This window comes from Schistocerca nitens, chromosome 7, assembly GCF_023898315.1.
Source record: "Schistocerca nitens isolate TAMUIC-IGC-003100 chromosome 7, iqSchNite1.1, whole genome shotgun sequence".
Classification (NCBI taxonomy): Eukaryota; Metazoa; Arthropoda; class Insecta; order Orthoptera; family Acrididae; genus Schistocerca; species Schistocerca nitens.
Window position 1 is genome coordinate 174,394,121 of NC_064620.1, and position 20,824 is coordinate 174,414,944.

At 40.2% G+C, this 20,824-nt stretch overlaps 1 protein-coding gene across 2 annotated transcripts in view; it reads left to right on the forward strand.

Annotated features, from left to right (window-relative positions):
- Positions 1 to 227: 227 nt before the first annotated feature.
- LOC126195442 (N6-adenosine-methyltransferase catalytic subunit) overlaps positions 228 to 20,824 on the forward strand; it is a 64,303-nt gene continuing 43,706 nt past the window's right edge. The window contains exons 1-4 of one of the 2 annotated variants that reach the window (XM_049934058.1): positions 228 to 362; positions 933 to 1,091; positions 1,247 to 1,336; positions 7,614 to 7,824. In XM_049934058.1, the coding sequence (XP_049790015.1) occupies positions 965 to 1,091; positions 1,247 to 1,336; positions 7,614 to 7,824 (428 nt within the window). In that variant the 5' untranslated portion in view covers positions 228 to 362; positions 933 to 964. Of the gene's footprint in view, positions 363 to 455; positions 476 to 932; positions 1,092 to 1,246; positions 1,337 to 7,613; positions 7,825 to 20,824 lie in introns of those variants that run through there. The other variant, XM_049934060.1, reaches the window with a different exon arrangement.

The following is a 20,824-nucleotide window of genomic DNA, read 5'->3' on the forward strand; positions in this document are numbered from 1 at the left end:
TTTCTGAGTCTCGGAATGTTCTGGTGTAATAAAGATAACTGACACTGCCTGACGTTCCGTTTCGTTCCGTTGACGTCTAACGTGAATCGACCTTAAAATGTCTCTGGTCTTCGGAAGTGTCTTGAGATATACACTTACTTTGCTATAACACATATGCAGAAATAATAATTCAATTAAATCTACTGGACTGCGTTTCTCGTTAATGGCAGAAGCTATGAATATTTTTGTACAGTCATCGATACAAAACATTGAAACGTATCGATATACTTTGTCAATTATCGATTTTGTATTTGAAAGCTTTTTATGTATATAAGAATGTTTATATTTACCTTTTGTGAGTGAGAATTGTTGTTTACAAACAGGTGAGATATAAATGCAAAAGTAGATTTAATATTTGGAAGACCTTGACTAATTTTCAAGTAAATCATAGAGCCAGTGTTTTTTTCCTCCAGTGAACGTACTAAATTACGTAAATGTACGTATTAAAAATTACTTCAGATATTTTGAAGAAAATAGCCAGGTATTACAGTTTTAAACTGTAATTTCAGATTTGTAAATTCAGCTTTACTCGGTTGGTTAGAGATGGAGTATTTGTTTCGATAGAACGTAGATTACTTACTGCAAGCCTTTTACTCCTGTATTAGAATTTTTTTAAATATATGTTTTATTTTAAATCATAACTTGCATTTGCCTACAGTTTTATGCGGTATGTGCAAGTTGCTAAAAAGAACTAAAATTGGAAAGAAATCTATTCTTCTGTGTTACATCTCATTTCTTTGTAATTAAATTTTCGTATATATTTCATCGTATTGGTAATGTATATGCGTTATTCTATAATTGTCGTAAACAGAAGAATATATCGGGCAGTTCGTAAAAATAATTTTTATATGAATGGCAAACTTAAATCTGTACAATACCTGTCTCTGTTGTAGTTCTTCCACAGGAGGATATTCATAAGTCAATCATGTCTGATGCATGGGAAGAGATTCAAGCTATAAGAAGTAAACGAAATATTATTCGTGAGAAACTTAAGAAAAGAAAGAAAGAACGACAGGACATCCTGAACCAATCTGTTGTATCTATTGTTACTGGTGAGTATCAGTTTGCATTAACTGTTTCTGATATGTGTAATACACATGCTGATGGCTTGATATGGGTTTTAAACTAATTTCTGTGTTGCATATTATTTCGCATCTTGTTGTACATTTCATGCTTGATAGACTGTTTCTTTTTCTGTTCCATGTAGATGTTACACCAGTCTCACTACCAAAGACGAAGGCTTTATCAACTGAAGGCAGTTCTTCAAATGTACCATCACCTGTTTCTCAAGTTGACGGTGAGAATTATCACTGCTTTAAAAACTTTCCACTAAGTTCCATTATTTTCTGTAATTGTTACAAATGCACATCATGTAATTACAAGTATCCATAGACTTCTACGTAATGCAAAATTGACCACTAGATCTCACAAGAGGCAGACCCGCCAGTATAAAAGGAGTCTGGGAGTATTGTGTTGTCAGTAGAAAAGCAGTAACAGCAGAATGGGTTGGTAGGAGAGCTGAGATGCTTTGAATGTGGACTAGTCATTGGATATCTAGCACAGAGACTGTGTATAAGGGGATAAAAAGAATAGTGTCAGTCAGTTCCTCGTAAGGTACCCATTTCTGTAGTCTGTGCTAATGGACACTAGAGGTGATGCAAAGAGTGGTGCAACTGGACAGTGAATGACTGGAAATGAATGATTTGGAATGATGAATCATCACCTGTGGCAGTCCAGTCAATCCGATGGAAAGATTTGGGTTCGGCAAATGCCTGGAGAATGTTATATGCCATCATGTGTAGTGCCAGCGATGAAGCACAGAGGAGGTGGTGGTACGATGTGGGGGCATTTGTCACAGTTAGGTTGTGTTCCCTTTATTGTTATTAATAAAACTATAAATATGGGAGTATATAAACATATTTTACAGCATTGTGTAGTGGATACTGTAGAAGAAAGTTTGGAGATGATGATAGTTTGTATCAGTGTGACAATCCACCCTGCCAGAAAGCAGCATCTGAGAGACAATAGTTTGTGCACAATAACATTCCTGGCATGGGCTGACCTGCACAGAGTCCCAACTTGACCCCAATGGAACACTTAGAATGTCGACTTCACTCCAGACATCAGCTGGTGTCAGCTCATCATGGACATTCAGACGTCTCATTGAAAGTGTCCCCAGCAGAGCACAAGCCGACACAAAGGTGCAGGGTGGACACACCCATTATTAATGTGCACTAATTGGTTTCTGGATACTTTTAATCAGATAATGTATACAGGAATTGAGAATTATGTCTTTCTTGTCTAGAAAGACTACTAAGGAACAGCAGTCTACAACTCATTGGGCGTTGCAAAATAGCAGACACTCCCTTGCAGAATAAAAGGTTCATTGTGGTAGCTACACTTTTTTTTCACCATACTTGCTTTGGCATAGCTGTGGTTGTTCACTTATTCTGCACGCATTAGATGAAGCATTTTAGACAGCATTTTTGAACTCAGGTACACTCTCAAGTATAGCTAAGTGTCAAGAAATTTCAGCTGTCATGACAGTTGCTTCTCCCTTTATCTATTATACATCTGCATACGCACTCTACAAACTACTGTGAATTGCATAGCAGAGAGAATGTAACATTGTACCTGGTGTTAGGGTTTCTCCCCATTACAATTGTATGTTAAGTATGAAATGAATGATTTGTTTTAAACCTGTGTATATTGTTGTGGTCTTCAGTCCAAAGACTGGTTTCATGCAGCTCTCCATGCTCTTCATCTCCGACTAATTACTGCTGCCTACATCCTTCTGAATCTGCTTACTGTATTCACCTCTTGGTCTTCCTCTACGATTTTTAACCCCCCATGCTTCCCTTCAGCACTAAATTGCTGATACCTTGATGCCTCAGAGTGTGTCCTACCAACCGATCCTTTCTTCTAGTCAGGTTGTGCCACAAATTTCTCTTCTCTCAATTCTATTCAGTACCTCCCCATTAGTTACGTGATCTACGCATCTACTCTTCAGCATTCTTCATCACTGTATTTCAGAAGCTTCTATTCTCTTCTTGTCTAAACTGTTTATCATCCATGTTTCACTTCTACACATGGCTACAATCCATACAGATACTTCTGCAATGTTAACAACTTTCTCTTCTTTAGAAATGGTTTTTCTTGCCATTGACAGTCTACATTTTATATCCTCTCTACTTTGACCATCATCAGTTATTTTGCTTCCCTAATAGCAAAACTCATCTACTACTTCAAGTGTCTCATTTCCTAATGTAATTCCCTCAACATCTCATGATTTAATTCAACTATATTCCATTGTCCTCATTTTGCTTTTGTTGATGTTCACCTTATATCCTCCTTTCAAGACAACTGTCCACCCCACTCAACTGCTCTTCCAAGTCCTTTGCTATCTCTGACAGAATTACAATGTCATAGGCAAACCTCATAGTTTTTATATCTTCTCCCTGGACTTTAATTCCTACTCCAAGTTTTTCTTTTGTTTCCTTTACTGCTTGCTCGATCAGGGTTTCCACAGGCTCTGGAAGTCAAGGAATATTAGGGAATTGCAAACATGCCGGGGAAATATCAGGGAAAAAAAAAACTGGAAAAATCTCGTTTTTTTTTCTCAATAGATGAAGCAGTTTGTTTACTGAGGTTTCATGCATCATTGCTGGCTGGGTGCAGCTGAGTACACGTGCCACTTCCCTACTCCCTCATTCCTACTGCTTCTCCGCTTCCTACCACTCTCCTCAGCTTGCAGTCAGTGGTGCCACCTCTTCTTGTCGCTAGCCTAGCACCTGGCAACGAAAGGCAGGGAGGTGTGAGGAGTGCTTTGTTTGGATCCAATTCTCAGAGACTTAAGACGCAGCAGCCAGAGATGGCGATCACATGTGCCTGAGTGATTGTGTGAATGTGTTTGTGTTCTCATTTTCTGACAAAAACTATGGCTGAAAATTTAGTTGTAAGAAAGTGATTCTTTATTGCGTGCTCGTCTGCAGCTCCGCAATCATCTTTACAGTGAGTTGCTACCTATCCTCATTATTACTGAATCTCGGAGTATTTGAACAAATTATCTGTTGCATGGATTGGTCATTTTGGTCTCATTTAATCAACATGCTGTTTGTGAATAGCTGGCCACACAAGTGGATTTCCGCGATGGGCCAAAACTGGAGGCAGGCCCTGGCTATCAGATCTAGTCTCGCTGATCTTCCCACAGGCCGGATATGTTTGTGTGTGGCATAATGAAGTGGTTTTTCATGATTTATCCATGGTGCTCCCCAGCAGGCCAGAGGCCATGGGTGATGGATTTCAGGAACTGCGACTGTCTCACGGCAAGTACATTGTACAGTGTGGCATTTTATAGACAATTTATTTGTTGTAGTACATTTTGGCACTTCAAAACTAGTTTATACGTTAGAAAGTATGGACCATAAGAAGAAGTGTTGTAACCACAACCAACAGCGGGAACGCCTTGGGCTGCGGATCGGAGCTGCCAGGCGGGGAAGCCGCCGGCAGTGGAGCACGCACCACCGGGTAAACACAGGACGAGTCGGATGACAGACCAACGACAACTGACAACGACCGACTATGAGCGACACTACAAGGAAGAGATAAACAACGGAGGCTTGTGGAAACCACAACACCAAACGTAAATCCACTCGGAACCAGAGCCAGGCAAATGTCAACAACGAGCAACGACCAGAACGCAGTACCGCCGAGATAGAAACGAAATCCAGAGCAAGTAACAGACTGGCTGGACTAGGGCAGAGCGGGTCCCTATATACGAAACCGGAGGGAGCGGCTATTGGCTGCTGTCTGCACGTGGCTTAGCGAGAGCCGCTGTGCGGAATAGCCGCCGCGGAGGCGGAGCCCTCTATGGGCTGACCACGTCCATTTGTTCTGCCGCGTGTTCGACTTCCGCGGCGGAAGGCACTAGAAGAAGAAAATTGTGTCGGGCACTGTTGTTTTGTACACTGTGTACTCATATATTTCTCGAACGAAAAATCACACAATACCTGTAAAATATTAGATATAACACAGGGGGTAATAATCGACAATAATGAACATAGTAGAACCCGGACAATAATGAACATAGTAGAGCCAACATTTTATTGGTGGTCACCTACAGCATTGATTTACACAATTCTTCCCCACCTTGTACACTTCTTTCAAGATATATACTTTTTTCTGAGGTTATTTCTGAAATCAGATAAGGTTTTTTAAATATCTTGTGACTCCAAGGAAATGCGTATTTGTGTCACCAAATGTGCTTCATTTTATTGAAATAAAATAACATGAGTGGTCTTAATGAAACATGTATACCATTTGGCTTGCTTTCTCCATCTAAAAACAGTTTGTTACAAAAGATTTTGATATTAGTACTTAAGATTTTGCTCACATCAGGAATCGCCACCTGCTTGCAAGGTTGTTTTGCTTTAGGCATATCCTCGTTTGCACTAGTGTTTCTTGTACCATAGCTACAAAGACAGATTGTCAACTAACATCTTAATTTACCCTTGAGATTTCAAAATTTATCAGGGAAAAATGCTAAAACTTGTCTGGAAATCAGGGAAATATCAGGAAATTTCATTTGGGGAAACCTGTGGTAACCCTGTCAACGTACAGATTGAATAACATTGGGGATAGGCTACAACCCTGTCTCACTCCCTTCTCCACTACTACTTCCCTTTTTTGTGCCTGTCGACTTATAACTGCCATCTGGTTTCTGTACAAATTGTAAATAGTGTTTCTCTCCCACCACTGCCACCTTTAAAATTTGAAAGAGAGCTTTCCAGTCAACATTGTCAAAAGCTTTCTCTAAGTCTATAGATGCTACAAACGTAGGTTCGTTTTTCCTTAACCTCTCTTCTATGAGAAGTCGTAGGGACAGTACTGCCTTGTGTTGTGATCCTACATTTCTCCAGAATCCAAACTGATCTTCCCGGAGATCAGCTTCCTCCAATTTTTCCATTCTTCTGTAGAGGATTCATGTATTTCCAACTGTGACTTATTAAACTGATAGTTCAGTAATTTTTCACCTCTGTCTGCAACTTTCTTTGTAAATGTAATTACTATATTCTTCTTGAAGTCTGAAGATATTTTGCCTGTCTCGTACATCTTGCTCACCAGATGGAAAAGTTTTGTCATGTCTGGCTCTCCCAAGGCTATCAGTAGCTCTAACGGAATGCTGTCTAGTCCCAGAGCCTTGTTTCAACTTAGGTCTTTCAATGCTTTGTCAAATTCTTCATGCAGTATAACATCTCCCTTCTGATCTTCATCTATGTCCTCTTCCATTTCCATGACTTGCCCTCAATTACATCTCCCTTGCATAGAAGCTCTATAAACTCCTGCCACCTTTCTGCTTTCCGTTCTTTGCTTGGGACTGGTTTTACATATGAGCTCTTGATATTAATACAAGTGTTGCTCTATGCTCCAGAGGTCTCTTTAATTTTCCTGTAGGCAGCATCTATCTTACCCCCAGTGACATATGCTTCCACACCCTCAAATTTATCCTCTAGCCATTCTTGCATAGCCATTTTGCACTTCGTGTTGATCTCATTTTTTGGTTGTTTATATTCCCTTTCACCTGTTTCAGTTATTTCATTTTTATATTTTCTCCTTTCATCAATTAAATTCAGTATCTCTTGTGTTACCCAAGGATTTCTACTACCCCTTGCCCTTTTACCCATTTGATCCTCTGCTGCCTGCACTATTTCATAACAAAATCTCTTCTTCATGGTGTCTGTGAAAACAGTATGTAGAGGGCTGAAGTATATCTCTAGAGTCTTCGCTTAATACTGGTTCTTGAAACTTTGTAATCAGTATTTCACAGGATAACTGGCACGTATCTTCAAGTGCATTCCAGTTCATATTTTTCAGCATTGTTGCTCCTTGTAGCCATTCAGAGAAGGTGGGATCCCTCCCACTTATCTTTGGCTATTATAACATCCACTGACACATCAGTTCAAGATCTTGTGAGGAGGCTCCACACCACATGGTTCTTGTGGTGTAGAGATTACAGTATGGCATATTTTAACTGGTTGTGCTTTATGTTCAGACAAGAATACAGATACTAATTTACTTACAGTCAGTCCTCAATTTTTTGGAAATGATGAGATGAATGTACTATTACTTAAGAAACTGTAAAGTGTGTGATCTTTATGCATTGTGAGGTTGACTGGCTTATCCACTTCATTTGTAAGCAGTCACACAGCCATAGTATCTTCAGTTTGTGCTTTAGTGTTCTCTCTCTTATTATATCCACATTTTAAGAAAGATATTTTCTCAGTGATGATGTTAACAGTCCTTATAATTTAATTACCAGTGTGGATGTGTGAGTGAAAATGGGAGTGAGGGAGTGCAGATTCAGTTGCTTTTTTTAAGTATTGTTGGCGACTATTTCGCCAAGAGCACTAATAATCCTACCTCTCTCTCTCTCTCTCTCTCTCTCTCTCTCTCTCTCTCTCTCTGCACGTGTGTGTGTGTGTGTGTGTGTGTGTGTGTGTGTGTGTGTGTGTGTGTGTGTGTGTGTGTGTGTGTGTGTGTGCTGTTAGTGGCCAATCTTTTTCTTAATTTTGTAGATGGTGAGGAAAGTGAATCTGCCATTGATCTGGTCAAACCAGATCCGGAAGTGGAAAAGCTGCTGCTTCGTTGCTTATGTGAAGTGTCACTGACACTGCCTACAAGTTCAAGTGAGCTTGCCGCTGCTGTCGGTAAACAGCTTAACAAGAGTGTTCCTCATCTAGCTGTGACAAATCTTTTGCAGAAATTTGCAACACAGCAGTTAATAAGGTAAGAGATTAGAAATAAACTGCTATGCTGTGAGGCGAATATGTAATTAGTTATTCATTATACAGCATGGAATTTTTATCATAATTTAGGACTAAGCAACAAGTCTCTTTTCACCAGAAAATTAAGAGAAAATTCTAATCAACATGAACACAAAAACGTACACACTTTTTGGAACCAATGATTACAACTTTAGAAGTGAAAAAAGCCGCTTGTGGAGGGAGAAGGTAAGGGAAAAGGGAAACTTCAAGAAATGAGAAATAGGAGTAAACAAATGTTGATGGAACTTAATTATTCGTTCAGAACCTAAAATTTTTTTGTTTAATAATGGTGATCATGTTGACTAAGGCGGGGCTGTCACCAATGTGGCATGGCAAGTGTTGTGATGTAGGGCATGGCAGATACCTGATAGTAGCATGGCATGCATGTGACTTGACCCAGTTAGACGTAGCGTGGCACCATGTCTTCTTCAGACAGTGAAGATGTTCTAACTGTAGTCAACATAATTAAATGAAGCAAAGCTACATCCATCTCAGTAATTAAATTGTTAGTAAAAATTTTACTTCTCAGATAAAAAATATAAAAGCTCTGTTTTAGGATTCACTCGTGTTTTTGCTATGCAATCTTTCTCATTCAGTTTTGAGGAAACTATTCAGTAATAAAATTTGACCTTTCTGCATCTTGCAGTCTCGCATTGCTGCTTGACAGTGATCTGGCTCTCTTTTCGTTATTGCTTATAGCGGTTATATACTTTGAAATTAAGTAAACTACTGCTCATATTTCAGAAAGTTTATAATGAAAAATATAGTCGTTAGTGAGTTTATGTTTTGTGCATTTTAGGTCACCACTGTTGCATACGAAGTGTAGCTAACATATAAAAATTGTTTTTAACATGGGATAGAGAGCAGTACCTATGTCTAGTCTCAAGTAAACACACGATATACTTTGGTATTCAGCCACAATGGACTATGACGCGCCACTCTCAGTGCCTTGGCCACATGGTATATGCAGTTGTGGCTTGTGTTTCTCTTTTGTATGTGGTCAGTTACAGTCACTTTCTAAGCTAACATTGCATTAAGAGTTATTCGCATTTTAAAAGACAATTGCAGATCCAGCAGCAGAGCTAGTATCAGTATGTGTGCAACAGCATACATATTTAATACGTTCAAAATGCCACGCATAAAAACTAGGTTTTCCAGTGCTCAAACCTCAGGCTGTATTGGTGATAAAAAAGGTAATGTCAAGTATTTTGAATAGCCCTTGGGCTTGGGACTACTTGTATACCCAACACAAGGATCGTCTTAGTATCACTATCGTACAGTACAGGGTCAAAGTACGAATATTGCACACTACCTCCTAGGTAAATAGAGCAAATCAGTTATTTCTTTTTGCACTTTATGTGGCCTGCAGAGGGCTTGATGGGACTTACGGAGGCACCATTAGTTCATTGGCAGTTCCTTGGGAAACCCTACAAAAAGGATTTTTTTACTATTTTTTCGCCATCGCCAATGGACCCCAAAACTCAGCTGAGGATTCCAAGATGTCTATGCACAGCAAATGAAATTTTTACGATATATTCCCAAGATCTCGTTCTTGAACAACCTTAAAAGTTTTCCAGATATAGAGGTTCAAAGTTAGCCCTACTTGTACCCATAAAATATGCATGTAAAGTCCCATGTGAGTTGAAAACATAGTTTATAAAGTGACATAGCATGGAGAAATATGCTGTAAAATATCTCCATTGTAATCTGGGGACACGATGTTGTAGTACTGAAGCACATGTAAAATTTCTTTTGCACATAAAATCCAGTCTGAGGTTTAAAATTGGTTTTGCATTGTTTCAGTTGCATGTAAGTTAACTGTCCAAGTTTTACTGACCAACACATTTCTTTTCATACGAGTTACATGCCCTGCTGCAGCAAGGAAAAGAAGGGAACCGGTGTAAAAATGCTCGTATTGGAGCACAAAAAATGTGAATATGTTCCTGTTTATTTAAAAGACTGACAGAAAAGTGGAGAACCAGATGCCTTAATCCTCATTCTGCCTTCTCACCAAAAATTTTGACATGTAAACATATTCCCGCTTTTTTGTGATGAGAGAGGAGGAGGCAATGACAGTGGCAAAGAGAGAGAAAACTTTTAAATACTGGAAGATAGTAGACAGTGATTGGGTTATAGAAAGAGTGAAGAAGACAATGGCAATGTGAGTGCCATGGGAGGGGAGTTGAAGTAGATGAGAGACAGTGATAATGAGTGACAGAGGACAGAGGATATGATAGTGACAACGAGGAAGAGAGAGAGGGTGACAGTGAGAAGAGGCAGTGGCAGTAGGAAGGAAGGAGTGATATATTAGCAGTGTAAGAGAGATCAAGAGGGAGACAGTGACAGTGAGAGGAGACTGTAGTAGTAGCATAGAACGAAGGGGACTGTGGCTGTGACACAGGAGACAATTACAGAAAGATCCAAACGGATAATGACAATGAACTGGTGCTGAATGATAGAGTGAGAAAGGGCAACTGGGAGTGGAGGGTATGAGCAACTTACAGCAACAGTTGAGTGGCTGTGAATGAGTTACAGTTAGGAGAGATTGAGATGAGGTGCATATTAAAAAAAAGCACAAATATGTTCACATGTCGAAATTTGTGGGGATATTTTTAAATGTGCTGAGGAAGGTAGAAAGAGGCAGCTGGTTCCCCACTTTTCAGTCAGTCTTTTAAATAAACGGAATCATCATCATCATCTTGGACAGTTTTCAGTCTCTGGCCGGGTCTATTTGGAACGTAAGCATCTCCATCGTCTTCTGTTTTGCCACCATCTCTCCGTCTTCACCTTGGTCTAGTCTTCTCCTTTCTTCTGGACACATTCCTCCACTCCTTTCAGCCATCTGTCTCTTGGTCTTCCTCTTGGTCTCTTTCCTTCCAGTTTCACCTTGTGTATCCTCCTGGGTATTCTCTTCTCCTCAATTTGTTTAACATTAACTCTCTGATCCTCTCATTTCTTAACCTGTGTATCTTTGTCACTCCAGTACTGTTCTTCAAGAATTTCATCTCACTAGCTTGTACTTTGCTTTTCTCTCTTCCTTTCATAACCCAGGTTTCGGATGCATGTCAGGATCAGTACATAGTATGACCAGTATGTTGTTGTTGTTGTGGTCTTCAGTCCTGAGACTGGTTTGATGCAGCTCTCCATGCTACTCTATCCTGTGCTAGCTTCTTCATCTCCCAGTACCTACTGCAACCTACATCCTTCTGAATCTGCTTAGTGTATTGATCTCTTGGTCTCCCTCTACGATTTTTACCCTCCACGCTGCCCTCCAATGCTAAATTTGTGATCCCTTGATGCCTCAAAACATGTCCTACCAACCGATCCCTTCTTTTAGTCAAGTTGTGCCACAAACTTCTCTTCTCCCCAATCCTATTCAATACCTCATCATTAGTTACGTGATCTACCCACCTTATCTTCAGCATTCTTCTGTAGCACCACATTTCGAAAGCTTCTATTCTCTTCTTGTCCAAACTAGTTATCGTCCATGTCTCACTTCCATACATGGCTACACTCCATACAAATACTTTCAGAAACGACTTCCTGACACCTAAATCTATACTCGATGTTAACAAATTTCTCTTCTTCAGAAACGCTTTCCTTGCCATTGCCAGTCTACATTTTATATCCTCTCTACTTCGACCATCATCGGTTATTTTACTCCCTAAATAGCAAAACTCCTTTACTACTTTAAGTGTCTCATTTCCTAATCTAATTCCCTCAGCATCACCCGACTTAATTTGACTACATTCCATTATCCTCGTTTTGCTTTTGTTGATGTTCATCTTATATCCTCCTTTCAAGACACTGTCCATTCCGTTCAACTGCTCTTCCAAGTCCTTTGCTGTCTCTGACAGAATTACAATGTCATCGGCGAACCTCAAAGTTTTTACTTCTTCTCCATGAATTTTAATACCTACTCCGAATTTTTCTTTTGTTTCCTTTACTGCTTGCTCAATATACAGATTGAATAACATTGGGGAGAGGCTACAACCCTGTCTCACTCCTTTCCCAACCACTGCTTCCCTTTCATGCCCCTCGACTCTTATAACTGCCATCTGGTTTCTGTACAAATTGTAAATAGCCTTTCGCTCCCTGTATTTTACCCCTGCCACCTTCAGAATTTGAAAGAGAGTATTCCAGTCAACATTGTCAAAAGCTTTCTCCAAGTCTACAAATGCTAGAAACGTAGGTTTGCCTTTTCTTAATCTTTCTTCCAAGATAAGTCGTAAGGTCAGTATTGCCTCACGTGTTCCAACATTTCTACGGAATCCAAACTGATCTTCCCCGAGGTCGGCTTCTACCAGTTTTTCCATTCGTCTGTAAAGAATTCGCGTTAGTATTTTGCAGCTGTGACTTATTAAACTGATAGTTCGGTAATTTTCACATCTGTCAACACCTGCTTTCTTTGGGATTGGAATTATTATATTCTTCTTGAAGTCTGAGGGTATTTCGCCTGTCTCATACATCGTGCTCACTAGATGGTAGAGTTTTGTCATGACTGGCTCTCCCGAGGCCATCAGTAATTCTAGTGGAATGTTGTCTACTCCCGGGGCCTTGTTTCGACTCAGGTCTTTCAGTGCTCTGTCAAACTCTTCACGCAGTATCTTATCTCCCATTTCGTCTTCATCTACATCCTCTTCCATTTCCATAATATTGTCCTCGAGTACATCTCCCTTGTATAAACCCTCTATATACTCCTTCCACCTTTCTGCCTTCCCTTCTTTGCTTAGAACTGGGTTTCCATCTGAGCTCTTGATATTCATACAAGTGGTTCTCTTCTCTCCAAAGGTCTCTTTAATTTTCCTGTAGGCAGTATCTATCTTACCCCTAGTGAGACAAGCCTCTACATCCTTACATTTGTCCTCTAGCCATCCCTGCTTAGCCATTTTGCACTTCCTGTCGATTTCATTTTTGAGACGTTTGTATTCCTTTTTGCCTGCTTCATTTACTGCATTTTTATATTTTCTCCTTTCATCAATTAAATTCAGTATTTCTTCTGTTACCCAAGGATTTCTATTAGCCCTCGTCTTTTTACCTACTTGATTCTCTGCTGCCTCTCCAAAGGTCTCTTTAATTTTCCTGTAGGCAGTATCTATCTTACCCCTAGTGAGACAAGCCTCTACATCCTTACATTTGTCCTCTAGCCATCCCTGCTTAGCCATTTTGCACTTCCTGTCGATTTCATTTTTGAGACGTTTGTATTCCTTTTTGCCTGCTTCATTTACTGCATTTTTATATTTTCTCCTTTCATCAATTAAATTCAGTATTTCTTCTGTTACCCAAGGATTTCTATTAGCCCTCGTCTTTTTACCTACTTGATTCTCTGCTGCCTTCACCACTTCATCCCTCAGAGCTACCCATTCTTCTTCTACTGTATTTCTTTCCCCCATTCCTGTCAATTGTCCCCTTATGCTCTCCCTGAAACTCTCTACAACCTCTGGTTCTTTCAGTTTATCCAGGTCCCATCTCCTTAAATTCCCACCTTTTTGCAGTTTCTTCAGTTTCAATCTGCAGTTCATAACCAATAGATTGTGGTCAGAATCCACATCTGCCCCTGGAAATGTCTTACAATTTAAAACCTGGTTCCTAAATCTCTGTCTTACCATTATATAATCTATCTGAAACCTGTCAGTATCTCCTGGCTTCTTCCATGTATACAGCCTCCTTTCATGATTCTTGAACCAAGTGTTAGCTATGATTAAGTTATGCTCTGTGCAAAATTCTACAAGGCGGCTTCCTCTTTCATTCCTTCCCCCCAATCCATATTCACCTACTATGTTTCCTTCTCTCCCTTTTCCTACTGACGAATTCCAGTCACCCATGACTATTAAATTTTCGTCTCCTTTCACTACCTGAATAATTTCTTTTATCTCGTCATACATTTCATCTATTTCTTCATCTTCTGCAGAGCTAGTTGGCATATAAACTTGTACTACTGTAGTAGGCATGGGCTTTGTGTCTATCTTGGCCACAATAATGCGTTCACTATGCTGTTTGTAGTAGCTAACCCGCACTCCTATTTTTTTATTCATTATTAAACCTACTCCTGCATTACCCCTATTTGATTTTGTATTTATAACCCTGTAATCACCTGACCAAAAGTCTTGTTCCTCCTGCCACCGAACTTCACTAATTCCCACTACATCTAACTTTAACCTATCCATTTCTCTTTTCAAATTTTCTAACCTACCTGCCCGATTAAGTGATCTGACATTCCACGCTCCGATCCGTAGAACGCCAGTTTTCTTTCTCCTGATAACGACGTCCTCTTGAGTAGTCCCCGCCCGGAGATCCGAATGGGGGACTATTTTACCTCCGGAATATTTTACCCAAGAGGACGCCATCATCATTTAATCATACAGTAGAGCTGCATGTCCTCGGGAAAAATTACGGCTGTAGTTTCCCCTTGCTTTCAGCCGTTCGCAGTACCAGCACAGCAAGGCCGTTTTGGTTAATGTTACAAGGCCAGATCAGTCAATCATCCAGACTGTTGCCCCTGCAACTACTGAAAAGGCTGCTGCCCCTCTTCAGGAACCACATGTTTGTCTGGCCTCTCAACAGATACCCCTCCGTTGTGGTTGCACCTACGGTACGGCCATCTGTATCGCTGAGGCACGCAAGCCTCCCCACCAACGGCAAGGTCCATGGTTCATGACCAGTATATAACCTTTTATTTGGGGTACATCCTTGCTTCATATCAGGCTTCTGACACTCTTCCAAAATGCTTCTGCTTTTCTCCCCCACTTGTTTATTTCTCTGTTGTTTTTTCCATCTTCCTGTATCAGGCTTCCTAGGTACTTGAAACTCTCCACTCTCCTCAATTGTTCCCCATCAATTGTTATTCCAGTTGTTCCTTTCTCCTTCGTTCTTGTTGTGATAATCATCTCACTCTTACTTATACTAAATTTCATCCCATATTCCTGTACTGTTCATTCCCATACGTCCAACTGCTTTTGTACTTCCCCCTCCTTATTCCCCCAAATAAACAGATCATCTGCAAACACTGTCACTTTCATCTTTCCTTCACCATTTACTTGTGCTACTGTACTCATTATCACTGCAATGAAGAGTAACGGTGAAAGTGCACTTCCCTGCCTCAAGCCATTCTTCTGTCCAATTCAAGCTGGTATCTCTCCTCCCACTTTCACACAGCTCACACTTCCATGGTACATTTCCCTTATCCTCTAAGTAATCTGTTTTGTTACTCCTCTGTTCTCCAGGGCTTTCCACACTTTGCTTCGACGTACACTATCATACACTTTTTCAGTGTCCAGAAAGGTCATTAGTAGATCTATTCCATATTCATAGCACTGTTCCTGCAGTTGTCTTGCAGCAAAAATTAGATCCACCATGGACCTTTCTATTCTGAAGCCATGTTGCTCTTCTCTCATCTCTCCTTCTAATTTTGCCCGAATTTTTGCTTCCAAAATTTTCTCAAAAATCTTTGCACAATGACTCATCAGTGTTATCCCCCAATAGTTCTTTCACTCTTTTCTATTTCCCTTCATAAAGAACGGGACAATTATTCCCTTCTTCCAGTCGTCTAGGATCGTCTTCTGTCTCCCCACAATTTTCATTACTCAAAATAGCCTTTGTATCCCCACTTCTCCTGCTGCTCTCACCATCTCTACACTTAACTCATCCGGACCTGGTGACTTCCCCCCTTCATCTTGCCCAATGCCTCTTCCACTTCTCTCCATGTAAGGTCTTTTTCTGTTTGCTGTTCCTCCTCTTTTTTTCTCCTCAGCTTGTTCCTCCTCATCCAGGTCTTCATTTGGGTTCAGGAGTTCTTCAAAATACTCCTTCCACTTATTCTTGAGTTCCTCTGTATTCCCTACATCTTGGTCACTTTTGTTGACCATTCAGGCATCATCTGTCATACCGTTCTTCCTCTTACTTTTAATCATCCCATATAACACCTTTTTTGAACCGTCTCTATCCTCCTCCATCATTCTGGTCCACTGTTCCACCCACTATCTTCTCGCCTCTGCCACCACTTTTTTTGCTTCTTTCTTTCTTGCTTGATATTATTCTCTTGTCTCTACTGTTATCTTCTGGAACCATACCCTAAAGGCTCTATTATTCTTCTGTACTATATCCTTTGTTTTATCATTCCACCAGGGTGTTTCTTGCCATCTCTTTTTGTTGCTTGTCCTCCCACATATTGCTTCCACTGCACTTACTAATGTTCCCTTGAATCTACCCCATTCCTCTTCTACCATTTTTGGTTCATCCTTTGGGATGCTTTCCTTTACTACTTGTAGGTACTGTAGCCTGCTTTCTTCCTCCTTCAACTTCCATACCCTTGTATGTCGTTCCTCGTTTTCTGTCCCTTTATTATTCTTAGACCCTCTCAGGTTCATTAGCAGCAAACGGTGTTTGCTATCCAAGGCCTCTGATGGTATTACCTTAATGTCAAAGATGTTCCTATTCATCTCAGTATCGTACAGTAAGTAGTCAACTATCGACTTTGTCTTTAAGTCTTGACTGTACCAGGTAATCTTGTGACTCACTGTTTTTCTGAATCAAGAGTTCCCAACCAGCAAGCCATTCCTTTGACAGAACTCCAATAGTCTTTCGCCTTCCTCATTTTGCAGCCTTGTCTTTCTCTTCCAACGTGTGAGTTTAAATCCCCCATTACTATCACATTCTTCCTCCCCATCTGCTTCTGCATTTCCTCTGCAAACTTTTGCTTCTCCTCAGAAGTGCAACCCACCTGTGGCGCATTCACTTGTATTGCCTCTTTGGTCGTCCCCTTGAGTGATATTTTGATCTTCATCATCTTATCACGTATTCTCTTCACTTCCTCTTTTAATCCATCTCTTACTACTATTCCCACTCCACTTCTCCTTCCCTCCTCATTTCCACTCCAGTGCAGTCGGTAGCCTTTCCTCAGTTCTCTCCTTCCCTCTCCTTTCCATCTTGTTTCTGTTTTGGTTGGCAGGAGAACCAACACCGTGTTACTAGAGGATGCCGAAAAGCATGCATTTTAACTCATACAGGCTGGCATGAGGTCTGGAACAGGACAAGGAAATTAGAATTTAGAAAAAAGGACGTAGCTGGTGGAATACTTAACTTTAATCCGTTAATGAAGAACATCGGTCTTGACGGTACATGATTCAATATCAATAGTAACTGATAATGGCGCCTTGCTAGGTCGTAGCAAATGATGTAGCTGAAGGCTATGCTAAACTATTGTCTCAACAAATGAGAGCGTATTTTGTCAGTGAACCATCGCTAGCAAAGTCGGTTGTACAACTGGGCGAGTGCTAGGAAGTCTCTCTAGACCTGTCGTGTGGCGGCGCTCGGTCTGCAATCACTGATAGTGGCGACACGTGGGTCCGACGTATACTACCGGACCACGGCCGATATAAAGGCTACCACCTAGCAAGTGTGGTGTCTGGCAGTGACACCACAGTTTCAACTAACTCCAATAGCTCTAACTTCCTTCTTTCCATCATGTCTACCATCTCCTCCACTCTTCTGGTCAATGTTTGTACATTTAATGTTCCAAATCTTAGTCCTTCTTTATAGCCAGTTAGTTGTTGATTAAACCCGTCCTTTCCAAGGCCCGTTCTATTTTTGAAAGCAGAAATCATAATCCACTACTGGCTCGCAGGGCCTATCGTAGCTGTCACTTTTCTGGGTTCCCGTTGGACCTTCATAACTGCTGTAGCGGTCCCAGGGCACGCACAGTCCCCACTGTACCTCACTCCTACAGGCAATCCCCTGCTTCATGCCGTTGCCCATCTCCCATGACTTGGATGAGGAGTTGGACTTGTGGGAGACAAATAAACGGGATCATAGTTGTATTTTTTGTGCTTTGGTAGGAGCATTTTACTGTTGGTAAACTATATGCATCAATTTTCCTTGTCTGCACTAACAGTTTCATTCATGTAATGTTCATCACGATGATGATGATGTTTGGTTTGTGGGCACTCAACTGCACTGTTATCAATGCCTGTACAAATTCCCAATCCTTACACAGTCCAGTCTTACCACTTACCTGAATGATAATGAAATGATGAGGACAACACAAAACGCTCAGTCCCTGGATGGAGAAAATCCCCAACCCGGCTGGGAATCGAAACCTGGACCTAGTGACACTAGCTACTAGACCATGAGACATAATGTTCAACAACTGTTTTTATTCACATATTGAGTATATTAGACATGTTCCCTGCTGCCCAACCATTGATCAGACATGTTGGGAATACTTCTGAAATCACATTATTTTGAATTTTTGCAATTATATGACCTGTCTTGGCCTTAGCTGCATGTTACAATACCTAGTTATCAGATCCTGTCATAATTGCAATTGAATTTGTCTGTTTACCAGACTGCATCAGAAGAAGCACAATGCAACATGTCAGCAATAAGAGAAATGTAGGTGTTTCTCAAAACTCGTCAAAACTTTAAATTTAGGAGTTTCTCAAAGCATTACTGAAGCTGATGTTCCACCAACAATCCGCTTGTATGAACTCAGCCTTAAGGTGCTTGAAGATTTGAATATGTACCTCACTACCGTTTTTTTCTGAGGACACGCTGCCATTCGAATAATTGTAGCTGAAATGTCAAAAGCAGTACGAGAACATCTGCAGCCTGTGTATATCCCAACACCTGTTACGTCATGTCAATCAAATAGACACTGCTCCATTAGACAGTGTGTATTCCATCTCAGGTTGCAAGCTATATGCATGCCTTGTACCATGCTAGCCCACTCCAGTGGGTTCCCTGCTTAAGAAGACTTTCCAAAGATAGTAAGTACACTGTGTACTGGTTTCGAATCCACCAAGGGGGAAAAAATGAATAAACTAGGCCACAAGAGATAGCAGAAGGAATATGAAATTAATTATGATGATGATGGTGAGAGTGGCTGTGATAATGGTGAAAGGCAAGAATAGCTTCAAAAATGAGAGAGAGAGAGCACAAAGACAACTGAATTGTATCACACATGTTATATCAGATGTTTCGTAGGTTCAGTGTAATTTTTTACTCAAAGAATCAATAGCTGAGGTAAAGGACATAGTATGTTACTGACAGACAACTGAATTGTATCACACATGTTATATCAGATGTTTCGTAGGTTCAGTGTAATTTTTTACTCAAAGAATCAATAGCTGAGGTAAAGGACATAGTATGTTACTGACAGTGAAGCAGACGCCGGGTGGCAGCTTCAAGTTTTGTAGCCCACTTGAAGTTTTTTTTATTTATTTTATTTTTCACTAGTAGGTTGCAAATCATGTTGCAAAATAAGTCTTGTTTTGAAAGGCACACAACAACGTAAACAAAGTTATATGTTTAATACACACCTGATATAAGCTATGAGGATACAGCTTGATATTATGTAATAACACCCTATAAATATGATGGCATAGGTGGCACTGGTTTCTTGCATTGTATATATCACTATATAGCTTCAGCAAATAAAGAAAAAATGCGTTGATGAAGTCTTCTCAGGTTATCAGTTGAGTGAAGGTGACATTCTGCAGCTACATTTCGACAAGTTTCCTGCGCATAATTTGCAGGAGAAGTGTCGGGTTCATGTCCAGTTTGTATCTTTATAGATGGTGAACCACAGGTTCCTCTGCCTTGTCTGCAATGGCTAGGCCAATCACACACCTCCAGAAGGGGTGTGGCAAATGGGTGAGGGGAATCCTGTTATTGGCCTAACCATTGCAAACGAGGGAGAGGAGCTTGCACTCCAGCACCTATAAAGGAACGAACTGGACATGACCTTGACCCTTCGCCTGAAGATGAAGAGTAGGAAATTTCTCCAAATGTAGCCACAGAATGACACATTGAACTGGCTGATAACCCAACAAGATTTCATCTTCAAAATTCGTGTAGAAAGTTTGCATTCCCATATGGAAACTGCATTTTTAACCTTGTGAACATATTATTTTACATACCTGAGACAGAGCATTTCATGTAAATCTCATCTTGAAGTTGTTGGAAATTCTGTAAGTAAACAGGCTTTTCTTGAGCATTATGGAGTATGTATGTACTATGTTATGAAATAGTGAAAATATCACTTACAAACATAAAATTAAAACAGTCTCTAACTAGAATTAATTATTCTGTTTGGTCGCATGATGAAGGCTGTAGGACCCCTTGCCTGCATCCATAACCATATAACAAGGCAACGTTGTTTTTGAGAAAGTTAATGTTAACCATTAGTATATGAAGCACTGAAGATTCTAAAAGTAAAAAACTGTGCATTGTAGAGAGAAATTTTTATGTTACAGGATGTGTCTCAACAGTTTACAGGGTGTAAACAATAATTGTTTACAATGTACCACAATGGTGTAGAGGAAGTTGAGATGAACAGGTTGATACAGGACCCTAGTGGTCTATCAAATCTGGAAATTATCACAAATTGGCCTAAAAAAAAACCTAAGCTATAGCACATGGCACAGTGTGCATAATTGTCAATATTCATTCACTGTCTGTCCACAAAGTATTTGTCCTACAGAAGGAATGAATATGACATTTTCTTGTAGGAAATTTAATGTAGTTTAATCTTGCACTGGAGTAAATTTTGATCAGAGGCTGCAGTTCTTGAGTTATTTGAGAAAACTGTGCCAAACCCACTTTCAAATGCACCTCCACAATCTCCCTACACTGGGCTAGATTTTAGTATGTTGTAAGTGACGCTCCCACCTGCTGCTGTACAAAAATTTGTGACTACACAAATTGTTTCCACATTCACCTCTTTTTGGTCTTCATTGACTGGGCTGTCACATCGCCAGTTTAGTCGGCTATTTTACTAACATTAAAAAATTTAATGCATACACTAATTTCCTTTACAATTCAATCTTGCTGTAACTCCTACGAGCACAGTAGTTTTGTTGTAAGGATGCCACACAAACAAAATTATTTAATTAGTAATTTTACACTGTTAAAATTCACAAACTTGTGAGATAAAATTTACACAAACATCATTTACACAAGCTTGA